This window comes from Coturnix japonica, chromosome 13 (assembly GCF_054131305.1).
Source record: "Coturnix japonica strain WE chromosome 13, WE-NBRP24, whole genome shotgun sequence".
NCBI lineage: Eukaryota > Metazoa > Chordata > Aves > Galliformes > Phasianidae > Coturnix > Coturnix japonica.
In genome coordinates, this window is record NC_140675.1 from 12827431 (window position 1) to 12839375 (window position 11945).

Here is an 11945-nt window from a genome sequence, read left to right on the forward strand (position 1 = left end):
ACAGCTGTTAATAGTGGGAGAGAGGGGTACAGAGAAATGCAATGTAGGTTCTCCTGACTGTACTCCATAGGTCTGATAGCTACTTCTGTAGACTTGAAAGCTCTTCTTTCTTGCGCAGAGCTGAAAATGAGCCTGTGCTGCTGTGGTCTCCTCTGCTTTGAGCTACCCCCTAGGCAGTGCTTCAGCCTCCTGCCCACTCCAGTTGCTTCATGTATCACCTTAGTACTGAGCTATGGGAACTGCTCTCTGCTCAGCAGTGTCCTGAGCAACGCTGGAGGCCTTGGGGGAGCAGCTGAGTACTGTCCTCTGCCAGAGGAGGACAAGGGAGTCTTGTGGAGCTACTTGCTTTGATGCAGAGAAAGCCCAAACAGAGAGGGAGGAGTTAGGTTGGCTTTTTTCTCAAGGAGCTCAGTCTAAACTATGTGCAAGAAACAAGAAACTCCTTTCAGGTTCAGCCAATTGTCTTTCTCTGGACAACAACACTACAACAAATGCAGCTGGTGAGATAAAACTTTTATCCACAGCTCAAAGAAAAGCTGCAGGGAGTTTCTGCCAAGAAAGCTTCTGTATTGTTCCAACAACTGAATAGAAAGAAAGATCTGTGTGGATGCCTTTAGTAATAGCTCACCTATTTTAAGCTGGAAGAAATAATCAGACAGTTAAGATGTCACTGCATCAAATTTAAAAATTAAATAATTATTTAATATGAAGCTTGTTACTTGGACAAAAATAACTTCCATTAACTAGCAGCAACACACAGACACGTCTTAAGGTCTGGGGAAGAATGCAGTTTCCAATTCAGGAATGGTCTAAAATAAAGGCATTTCCCGAGCACTGCAGCTGAGCTCCAGTTCCAGCTTCTCTGCACTGGGTTCCATCGTAGACAAGGACAACCAAGGTAAGTGACAAAAAAAGAGAGGGGAATTTTGCTGTGGTAACAAGGGCAACTTAAAATTCCACACTGTGGAAAACCAGGGAGATAGAAGAGTAGAGCAGCCCCGGGGTCTGTCCCAGTGGCTGTGATCCAGCTCTTCCTCATGCAGAAATGCAGAGTACAACTGCTATCACAGTGGGAGCTGCAGGTGGACTACATCCACTGCTGTTTTCACCGCAGATCCACAGTTTCTATCTGCTTCCTTGAAACGTTTAGAGTATTTTGATTTGCTCAGCAGAAGAGCAGTTGAAAAGCAAAGGCTGACACCAGTAGTGGAGCCAGTTTGCAAAGCTGGTTGAACCTTTACTGCCCATACTCATAATGCATGACTGAGGAAGGCACCCCTTAGTTGGAGCAGCCTGCAATCAGCCCTTCCTAAAAGCACTCACGCAGACTTGTTTCTGGGTTCCAGTAGCTGCACCTAAAGTAGCTCACAACCCTGCACCTTTCAGGCTCTCAAAAGATGTCCATCCAGGCTCAGTGATCTTGAGGACAAGTTTTCTTAGTGTGGCCAGGCTGATGGCAAATGCTACAGGTCCGTGGTTTTTTGGCAGTTGCTCCGTGGGAGGGATTGCTTGGTCTCTTTGCTTTACTTCCCAACTCCCTTGAGTATCCACCGTTCCCAAAGTGGTTAAAAGAGAAATCTCCAGAAGCTCCTAGAAAGAAATAACTTGGATTTAAATGCCCTTGAAGATACACAAAGCTGAAAACAGATGATGGGTTCAAAATGGCAGAAGACCAAGGACTTTGTTATCTCAGCCAATTGAGTTATTTCTGAATGCTTACTTGAGATTTGTTTGAATATTTAAATGTTATCCACCTCTCCTGCAGCATTAAAGAAATGTGTGAACAGAACAGGGAAAACTGATCTTTCTGGCTACGTGCTCCAGGCTACAGCCAAAGCAGAAGCAACACAACATGCCAGAGAACTTCTTAAAGTAGGTCTGAAAATTTGGTTCTGCCCCTTTAGGGCCAAATGTTTACAAAGGAAGTTGGTGCTAAAGAGCTCTCAGACTATGTCTTTGCCCCTGTATTTTGCTTATGTGCTTCTATTTTGTCAGTGCTTTTTCTTTTGCATCCTTTTTACAGTGTTTATTATTATTTTTAATGGGTCTTTGCTTTCAGCACCTTTTCACTGCAGCCACGCTCAGTTTCTCAGCTATGATCAAAGCTTCAGGAAGGCCTGGCCCTTCACTGAGTTTCTAAACAAGGATGGAAGGAGCACCACAGCTTCCTTGGCCTGACAGAATGGGGTTTAAGATCTCCAAAGCAGCGTTGCTGCTTCAACTCTGTTCAAGTCAATAACAGCTCTCTCAAAATGGAACACTAGAATCTGGGAGCACAAATTCTGTCTCAAACAGACTGTTGGAAGGCACGCTGGGTTTTGTTCAGCAACTCGTGGATGCACAGATGCACAAGTTTAGTGCATGCAGAAGCAAAGCATTCTGTTACTACTTAGAACTCAGTGGATCTGTTATGAGAACATCCCCTGCTAGCCTTCTGAGAAAGGTAAGCCCAATTCAGTTGTTGCAAGAAATATTTAAAGTACTATAATGCTTCTGACACATTCTGAAGACAAACCTGAAGTCTGTCAAATGTAAGAGTAGTACTACAGCATTGTGCATGTATGAGAAGTATCTATTCAGTTTAGCTTGAATAACAGCCTCCAACCCTTGCATTTTACCCCAAGCCCAGCCTTACCTGGAGTCACGTTTTCATCAGCCCACTGGAAGAAGCCGCACTGCTGCTCTCTGGGTTTTGAGCATGTGTGGAACTGCCGCCCTTTGTTAGGGCCATCTTTTTGGACCGTGCGTGTGACAGCTGGCTGGTCACACCTGCAGACTGTGCTGCCTCCTGAACTGGAGTTGTTGCTGCTTCCAAAGTGCTCTGGGCCTCTCATTCCTCCTGGTCTCTGTGAATTTACAGGGCCCCTTGCCCCAAAGGCCTGGAGTGGTAAAGAGCCCCGTGGAGCTGGAGTTGCATTGCTTCTGTCCTCTGACTGTTGATCAGACCAGAGGAAAAAGTTGCAGGTATTGGCACTGCATTTGTAAAACTGTCTGCCTTGATTGGGCCCTTCTTTGCGCACAGTTAACAGTGTGGCTTCGTTCCCACAGTTGCACACCACTGCATTATTTCCATCATCTGGAGCAGCTGAAGGAGCAGGCCTGGGTGCTCTTGTTGAATTCAAGTAAAGCAGATGTCCGGTTGCTACATTTGTTCTACCTCCCACATGCCTGTTTTCACTGTTTGCTCTGTTCAAAGAATTGTTCACCTGCAAGTGGTTGGCCTGCTGGCTGGCTGACTGTCCAGATTGGGATGATCTGTTTGAGTACCTCAGGTCCAAGAGCTCTTTCAGCATCTGATCGCATCCTCCAATGCAGCCAACAAATTCCAGGGGCATCGTGGGTGGAACGCTGCCTCTCTTAAATTTAAACTTCAGTCTAAAAAGAAAGGAAGAATATAAATCTGCCTGATCTGCTGTACTTACTGTTAACCTTCCTTCCCTCCACTTTCTTTCCATCCCCAAGCCATGAGAATTCTGCTCCAGCTTTTCAAGACCAGAATAGAAAACTGCTGCCCAACCTTGTCCTTGAAGTCTTTGGCCCTGATGGTTAATAATGTCTGAGGAGTTGCACTTCCCTGAGGGATGACTGGTAGGACCCACCTGTGAACTGGATGTGGTGTACACACAGGACAGATGCTCTCATCCTTGGCCACGTCCAACACAAAATCAGGAAACCAGACCGCAGTTTTACAAGCTGGATATCCCATGCAGCTGAGATAGAACCTGCCATGGGATGAAGGCATCAAGTGAGAAAGAGGCAAAATCAAGACAGTCAGTGTCTGTACTCTTTTCTTGGCTGTCAGAAGTTATCAAAGCAAAGCTTTTTTTAAAGAGTACTTGAAAAATAGGTTCAGGGTCCACATAGCTCTTACAGCTGGTACAGTTTGTTATCTGCAGCCCAAGTTTTCATGCAGTACTGCAGGGAGCAGGTAAATGAAGAACACCTAGCAAGATACAGAAAGTTGTGTTCTAACACAAGGAAGATCACCAACCCGCCATTCTTCCTTGTCTTCAGGACCATATCATTGTTGCACTGGGGACACTTCCGAATGGAAACAGGCATTGCTGGGTAGACTTCCTCTTGCTCTGCAATTTCTGTGGCTTCTCCAAAATACTGAGCCAGGGCCTGATCCAGCCTATAAAGAAACAAGCCGAGCACGCAATGTGTCTTGCCTGCAGAAAGCAATCGAGCAGTGAATTGATGCCTTCTGCCCTCTGGCACAGCCCCTCTGAGCTTCTCCATAAGCACATCAAGTCAGCACTGTGCCTCTGGAATGGGGTACGTGTGGGTGCAACATGGATGCAGCCAGAGCACTTGCTTCTGTCCTTCAGATATCTCTGAAATGAATTCAAAGAGTGCAAACTGCAATTTGCAGTTAATTGGCACTAGCTCATGATGGCATGCCATACTGTAAGTCAACCCTTCCTATGTGAATGCCTGCACATAATGGGCAGAGCCCTAAGAATGAAATGTGACAAGATCCCATTCCAGACCAGAATGGCCAAACAAGCAGAAAAGAGCAAAGAAAAGACTCACTTGTTGGCTTTGGCCACAGCCTCAATGAACACTTGTTTATACTTCTGGACTTGCTGTTGCAACACTATTGATTTGTCTTTCTTCCCCTCGCAGATCAGCTTCAGATCAGCCTCCAGCTCAGCTCGAAGGTCAGGCTTGGACATCTCATAGCCCATGGAATCATAGCCTGGAAGAGCATACCACATGGTAAGTGAAAGGAACAAGCAAGTAAGGAACCTGCTTTCTTTTTAACAAGCACTGCCCTTACCTTCAACTAGCCCCATGCCCAGGTGGCCTGGGAGGAACCTCTGATCTGCTGTAAGCCCTACGTACATCCGTGTCTTAATTGTCTCAATGTGCTCAGCATGAGTGGCATCAGTCCCTGCAAGCAGACAGGTTGTGAGTCAAATTAGGGACCAAGAAGAGATTTCCCTTGTGCCTACTGCAGTGTAAGATGTTAAAGGGACAAGGAGACAGAACTTATAGCCAGGAGTAACATTGGCATTGCATCCCATTGGTGCTGAGGCTGAGGAAGTGCATGTAGATGTGCCCTGGACCCTAAACTTCGCATCCCCTTGGGTAACGGAGAGACAGTACAGTCTTGTTAGTTTCACTGGATGCTGCCCACAGGTTTCTACTATCTCTCTGCTCTGCATATTTAAGTGACTTCTCATCTGAAGTGATGTTCTGAGAATCCCCTACTCTGTGGGCTGGAAAGAACTAGTACTAGGGAAGTTGAGGAGATGCTTATGAGCAAAGCTCTCTCAAGAGTGAAAGGCCACACTGCCAATACTGACCAATGCCATGTTTCTCCATGAGTGCAATGAGATCCGCTTCCGTGAGGAGCAATGGAGGGCTGGTTTCCCCATCCACCATCTCCACTGTAGTGGGCTGAAAGCGAGACCCTTTCTGATACAGTGGGATAACCTGAAGGGAAGGAGAATCTCTTTGAAACTGTCTTCTGGACCATCCACTGAAAACAGCTGTCACACTACCAGCAAGTTGGTGCAGTAATATAGCAGCACTCTGTTCTGGAGGAGATTGAGTCTTGGGATGCTCAGGATTAGCCAGTAAAGACCTGCCAGAGACACCACACAACAGCAACTGCAGCTCATCTTGGTGAGTATCCCTCCCCACGTGGAAGCAGCCCTGTATGGTCTCTGCTGTGGTGTCAGAAAGGGAAGAATCTATCCAAAGCTGGCATAATTAAGTGGCACTAGTGTTCAGCAGAGAGAGTTCTAAGTGAAATAGCCAGTGTGTTAAGAATTGTCAAAGGACATTCTCTAGATGGGCCTGAAAGTGGCAGGGAAGCTTTCCCATTAGTACAACCCATCTGCAGTTTTAAAGTCCAGGTATTTTAGGCAGTCCCATCTACACTGTTCAAGGATGTTACCTTGTCACTCCACTTCTCATAAGGATAAACCTCCAGATAATTTCGGGCCAGGATCATAAGTCCTTGAGCAATGAATCGCTCATTAGCAATGTCAATCTCCACAGTTGTTTCCTGTCCCTTGGCATCTTGAGAGCAGCAAGCCAAAAAATGGCGCACAATGAATTCATATAGTCTCTGTTCGTTGCCCTGTTATCAAACAGTAAAAGAGTTACTCTCTTCTAGTATTAGCAAGATATTAAGAAATATTAGTGAATCTCAGGTGCGGATACTGTGCTAACAACTATATTATAGTATTTCTGTCTTTATTTTATCAAGCAATACTAAACTCACCTGCAGGTTAGCAGTGTATTTTGTAGGGTGAATGGGAGGGTGAGCCTGATCTGATTTGGTTCCATTCCGAGGATTCGGCCCACCCTGATCCAAGATCCTCTGTGCAAATGCTCCCCAGTTGGGGTCCTGTGTTTGTTGTTGTATTAAGGCAGAGAGGTTCAGCTCCTTGGGGAAAATGTTGGTCTCTGTTCGGGGATAGCTAATAAACCTTAAGAAAGACAGAAGGGAACTTCAAGAGGTGCTCGAGGATGATTTCGACTAACAGTCACATATTTTTGAAATAATTAAGTTTACCAAGACAAAGCTTGTTTTCTTACCCTTGAGTATAGAGTTTTTCTGCTATTCTCATGGTTTCCTTTGCATTTATTTTCAGTTTACGGGAAGCCAACTTTTCAAGTTCCTGTGTTGGGAAGAGACAGAAAAAAATGTATTTGTGAACTATTCTGAGTAAAATAACTGTTTAAAGCTTATTTTAATTAATCTTATAATATATAGTTCTAACATACCACAGTGTCCAGGGGCAGGGGTCTCCATTTGCTCTTTGGCTTGCTTCCAACCTCAACAACAGTGGCAACCGGATCCTAAATAGAGAGTAAGCAAAATACAAGATTTCCTCGAAGATTTCACACAGACAGTTCTTTAAACATCTTGAACAAGAAGGATGCAGGACATGTTTGGCTGATATTAGATCATATATCTTTTTTTACAAGTTTTCCTACCTCCATACACATGTGGTAAAGGACCAGGCATGCTGTGTGATTAAAGAGCCGGTTCCTCTTCCAGTTGAAGACCACATTGCCATCTTCGTGATCATGTGTCACTGTGTTGAAAACCAGATCAGAGTTATACAGTAGTAATATAGTTGAAAACCAGCAGAGGCAATGGGACCATGCTACTAGGAAACCTTTCCACTTTCTGCTTAATGATAATGGCAAGGGAAATCACTTCTGCAGCATTGTTTGTTAGTTGTCCTGAAGTTTTTCCTCTCCGAATACATTAAACCCTTTAAAATGGATTACTGTGCTTGTTTTCCTCCAGCATACCTTTGATTTTATAGAAGGCTTCAGGGACAAAGGCCTGGATGGCTTTAAAGCGCTCAACTACGAACCCCAGAGTTGGGAACTGGCAACTGCCGTAACTGATCAGCTGATCTGCTAAAACCTCAGGGAAAATCTTCTGGAGCCTCAGGGTCTGGAATCTGGTGAAAGCAGCACCTGAGAAAACAAAATGGATGCTAGAACTGAATACTTCAGCATTAGCATCAGCTGATTAATCATAGGTTCAGGCTGTGATTACCAATTTCCCATACACTGAGAAGTGAGGAAGTCTGATAGCTAGCTGTCTAGTTTCTAAAGCAATCTAAGAGTTCAAGTGTTTATAGAAAATAAGCTACATGTTGATGACAGACTGTAAGCTGTCTGTCCCCTGCCTTTTTACCACACTCTTGCTCACTTGCTTTCAAGGGTATATGCAGCAGCTCAGGCCTAGCAACCAGCTCTCATCTCCAAAGCATGTTTACTTACCTATCCTGAGGTCCAGCTCCTGCCTGACTTCAACAGCATCACTAGTTTTTTGATCTGGTTGGGTGAGATTCTCACAGGCCCTTCTGACAGCATGAAGTGTAATCTCTGAAAAACGTGCTCGGAATACCTGCAGGTTTGGCTTTACTATCAGACAAAAAAAATAATAATCAGAATGACTCATACAGCAATGGAAAGCATGAACTAATATACTGCTGCTGTCTTTAAAAGTGTGTGCTGTCAACGTATTTTGTATCTTTCCAATGTATTAATGAATTTCTGGTGTATCAGAGCCATGTATTTATCGTAACTACAGCCAGAAGATTTGACCTAGACATGTAAGAATGACAACTGAGTAAGGATGATATCTGTTACTAGATCTGAGCAGTGATACCTGTTAAATCATCATTTTAATGGAAAACAGATTGATGCAACAGATGCTCTACACACCAGCTTTGCAGACATGAATGATCTCAAAACCGATGTTCTCTCCTTCTCGATCGCAGTCAGTCCAGATGACCAGAGCTTGGCATTGCTGGACTTCTCGTTCAAGGGTTCTCTGAGACAGAAAAAACTCTGAATGAGACCTACTCAGGCCACTTGGTCTGACATTTAGTTTTAGAATGACTCACTAACTGAACACGAAATGCAACATGTATCCATAGCGATGAATTGTTGCAATAACATTTTGCAATGGTAACTCTCGGGAGATTAGGCAGCTTTCAAAAGAAATGAATCATTTATTTACTCTCTGTTAAAAAGCACTGCTTGGGTTGGATTGTACCACAGTCTGCTTTTTGAAAATGCCACTTTTTTTGGTAAAATTGAGATGCAATAAGCTGTTCCAGCTTGTTGGAAACAGCATTTCTACTTATAACAAAGTAACTGTGACTCTACTGTTCTGATTTTATACCAGCAGGAGACTTCAACATTTATAGAAGAGCAACACGGTACTCCTAGGAAATCCAGGAGGAATTTGCCAAACTCTAGAAACTTTTTAAAGGACAAAGGTAAAATCCTCCCACTGTCTGAAATAACGTTTGTAGAATTAAACTCTGAACTCTGACTTTCAAGTAAACTTTAAAAAACAACATACCTTGATATCCACATAGTTCTCAGGACAATATTTCTCGATTTCAGCATCAAAGAGAGCTAGAGGGTTACAGCTGTGCCTGGAAAACAGAGGATGAACAGCGTGCATAACAAACAAAAACACTGTCAGGCATTAACTGCTGCTGTCTAGTGAGGAAATGCTGTTCAGTACTGGAATTAGTAATACTACACTGTGAGCTTTAACTTAAGAATTTGTGTGAAACGCTGAGCTGTGTTTACTCAAAAACAGCAGAACCAAAACGCAAACAGAGAAAACAGAAAATCTGGAAGGCAGCCCTAAATGAGCAGCTTCTCACGTTTCACACACAAAGAACAAAACACTTCGCTTCCCAGGAAAATTCTTAGCTAAACAAAGAACACAAAACCTCCAGTTTTAAAATGAATTTATTTCCTTGGATTGGCCTTCCTGTATTTTAATCAGTATTGAAACTTGCTGGCTTTTCTTGTTTGTTTTTAGCGCTATGAAAACAGTAATCTGAGATAATATTTTAGCTATTCTGTAAATAATTTGCTACTTATCTTGCTGCTCGGTGTGGCTGCTTAAAGCATGCGGTGCCACTGCCCCCCCCTGTGGATGGCTGCTACAGGAGCTGACACATTGGCTCTCCTAGCTGATAAGGTACGACCTCAGGGGCACCACCACATATACTTCAAGGAAATGTTCCCTCCAACAATGTGGCATATATATATGACCGTGGCAGCCCTGCTGTAGGGATGCCCTGCTCAGCTTGGGATCAGAAGCAGAAGACAAGCTTCAGACTTGTGAGGATGCAGTAAGTACACACCATTTGCGAAACGGCAGCTTGAAATCATGAGCCAGCAAGTGTCCTGACACCGATGTCATCACCACAGTAACATTCTGCAACAGACAAGGAAAGGTAATCAGTGCTCATCCTTTGCTGTAGGCTACGCAGAGCCCCAGAATCCAGACACAGCTCTCTCCTGCTCACTTTAACACTCCTTTTTCCTACAGGGAAAGGAGGTTTCTCCATCTTTATCCTGATTTTTTTTTGTAAGCTTCCAATTCTAAGAAACAAAGTTTTTGACAAGTGGGAACACAGAAGAAAAAAGATGAAAGAAAAGCCAAAAAGAGAAAATTTGACTCTTCCTTGTTTTTGGACAAAACTGGTTATGCATGTCATAACTTCAGACAAATTTTGTTTTGCTTTCTAATAGTTACTACGTTGCATTTCTTCAATCCAACAGTGAAATGAAAGAAAACTCTACCTGGCCAAACATCTGGTAGTCGTATTCGTAGATCTTGTTGAACTTGGAGAACCCTTCTCTCTAGAAGGAAAAAGAAAGCTGCTGAGTTTCTGGCTCTTATCAGAAGCCAAACACGTTCTATCTCACTTTATGTAGACTGCTATGGCAGGGCACAGAAATAAAGGGCAGGTGAAAATTGGTTACTAGCTAAAACAGAGAGACAAAGAAAGTTGAATGGAAATTACCTGTATCATTTTTTTAGAAACAATGAGATGGTGCTTTCCAATGTAATGGTATTTTAATAACGCCTAAAGGGGATGCTGGGATTATCACCCTATGGATGGTGATGACAGACAGGTTTGTTTATCAGGGCTGGCCACTTAAAGTCCCCACTCCTGATAAACATCTGTCCTGCTCCAAACAACAATAAGTGTTGGAGCAGGGACCAGTTCTGGGTCCCTTCCACTTAAGATTGAAGGAATTTTCTACATAGGATGTCTGTATTATTTCCTATAGAAGTATGTAACCATCTTACTTGATTGAGTGCTCAGGTTCTTGGTAATATTGTGCATTCAATTGTAATTCTGGTGTAGAAACACTGTCTACTTCCTTAGCTTGGAAATACCAAGTAATTATTCAAAAGGCGAAAGGTCACAAAGCAAAGCAGCAGCAGATATCTTTGAACTCTTGTCCAAACCACAGACCATCTTTGCTTTATTATGTGAACTTCAGTACACCCCTGATACTTGCTGACGCTGCAGAAGTGGTGCTTTTTGACTGGCAAACAGATGCTGACAGATGGGTTCAGTTCCTAAAGGCTTTTACATGTACTGCAAAGCTAGGAACAACAAAGGGAACCCCCACTGTTGAGCTCAGTGCTTGGTGAAGGAAATCTGGGGAGAGTACACAGCTGGGGAACTGAATCCTAGCAGGACTTGAGGCAAAAGGAAAATGGATCCAGGACTCCCGGCTGTATCTGGGCAAGCAGTGTTCGTCCATTTCATATATGAAAGCTGTTCTTGTACCCTCATGCAGTCAGAAAGAACCAGAGGCTGTGTATCAAGCTCTGCACATGACACACAGCAGAAGGACTGAGCTGCACGTCCACTGAACACAGGCTCTGGTGAGCTGAGCACCTTCAGCCAGCTAAGGTAGATCTGCAGGCACATGAGGAAATGAGAAGTGGTGTGTTCCTACCCGACGCATTCTGCTGTTGGAGAGCAGATCTGCAATTCCTCGGGCAGCATCGTTCTTCTCAGCCACACACAGCACCTTCCGGATCCTCTGCAGCACCGCACCGTCTGCAGCCCGGGAGAAGCCGCGCCAGGGCTGAGGCAGCATCCTGACCCCACAGCCAGCAAGAAGCCTGGCTCGAAGGTTCATCACAGGTAACTGTGCCAGCTCCCATGGCACCAAGGCATCGTGCTGTGTGCGCCCTCCTGGGCTTGTCCCTGTTCGGGAGACAGGCTGCTTTAAACCACGAGCAATGGTTACAGCTTAGTGCGAGGCCCTGTGCCCCAACTCAACGCTGACAATGAGTTCCCCGCTTCCTTCTCCCCCCCGGGCCCATCCCCGCTTCCTTCTCCCCTCCCCGCACCCTCCCAGGCAGTATTTAACCCGCACACAAAGCACAGCCCATCACACCCCATCATATCCCACCCCTCCACCCCCCATCTCATTCCACCTCCTCAGCTCCCTCAGCCGCCGCCGCTCCCGCGCTATTTCTGTCGCAAAAGGCGGCGCGCTTTCCCTCCCCTCCACGACATGCCGTAAAGCGCGGCAGCGCGAAGAACTACATGTCCCATGATGCCCCGCGGCGCCGTTCTTGCCGTGTGGGCAGGTTCTCTCGCTTTGTCCAGGCCCAACAT

The 11945-nt window shown here is 44.8% G+C and overlaps 1 protein-coding gene across 2 annotated transcripts; it reads right to left on the reverse strand.

Annotated features, from left to right (window-relative positions):
* Nucleotides 1–675: 675 nt before the first annotated feature.
* On the reverse strand, nucleotides 676–11815 carry TOP3A (DNA topoisomerase III alpha). 2 transcript variants are annotated; one of them, XM_032447551.2, is made up of 20 exons: nucleotides 11762–11815; nucleotides 11275–11528; nucleotides 10099–10158; nucleotides 9657–9730; nucleotides 8855–8930; nucleotides 8209–8317; nucleotides 7762–7905; nucleotides 7282–7452; nucleotides 6958–7058; nucleotides 6745–6819; nucleotides 6556–6638; nucleotides 6239–6446; nucleotides 5909–6094; nucleotides 5313–5442; nucleotides 4784–4897; nucleotides 4537–4702; nucleotides 3992–4135; nucleotides 3600–3722; nucleotides 2636–3375; nucleotides 676–1590 (listed from the first exon to the last, which is right to left on the reverse strand). In XM_032447551.2, the coding sequence occupies exons 2-20, from the start codon at nucleotides 11458–11460 to the stop codon at nucleotides 1412–1414; spliced, it is 3069 nt and encodes a 1022-aa protein (XP_032303442.2). In that variant the 5' UTR covers nucleotides 11461–11528; nucleotides 11762–11815; the 3' UTR covers nucleotides 676–1411. The 2 variants fall into 2 exon arrangements, with proteins under 2 accessions (XP_032303442.2, XP_085370058.1); XM_085513932.1 differs by lacking the exon at nucleotides 3992–4135.
* Between the last annotated feature and the right edge of the window lie 130 nt (nucleotides 11816–11945).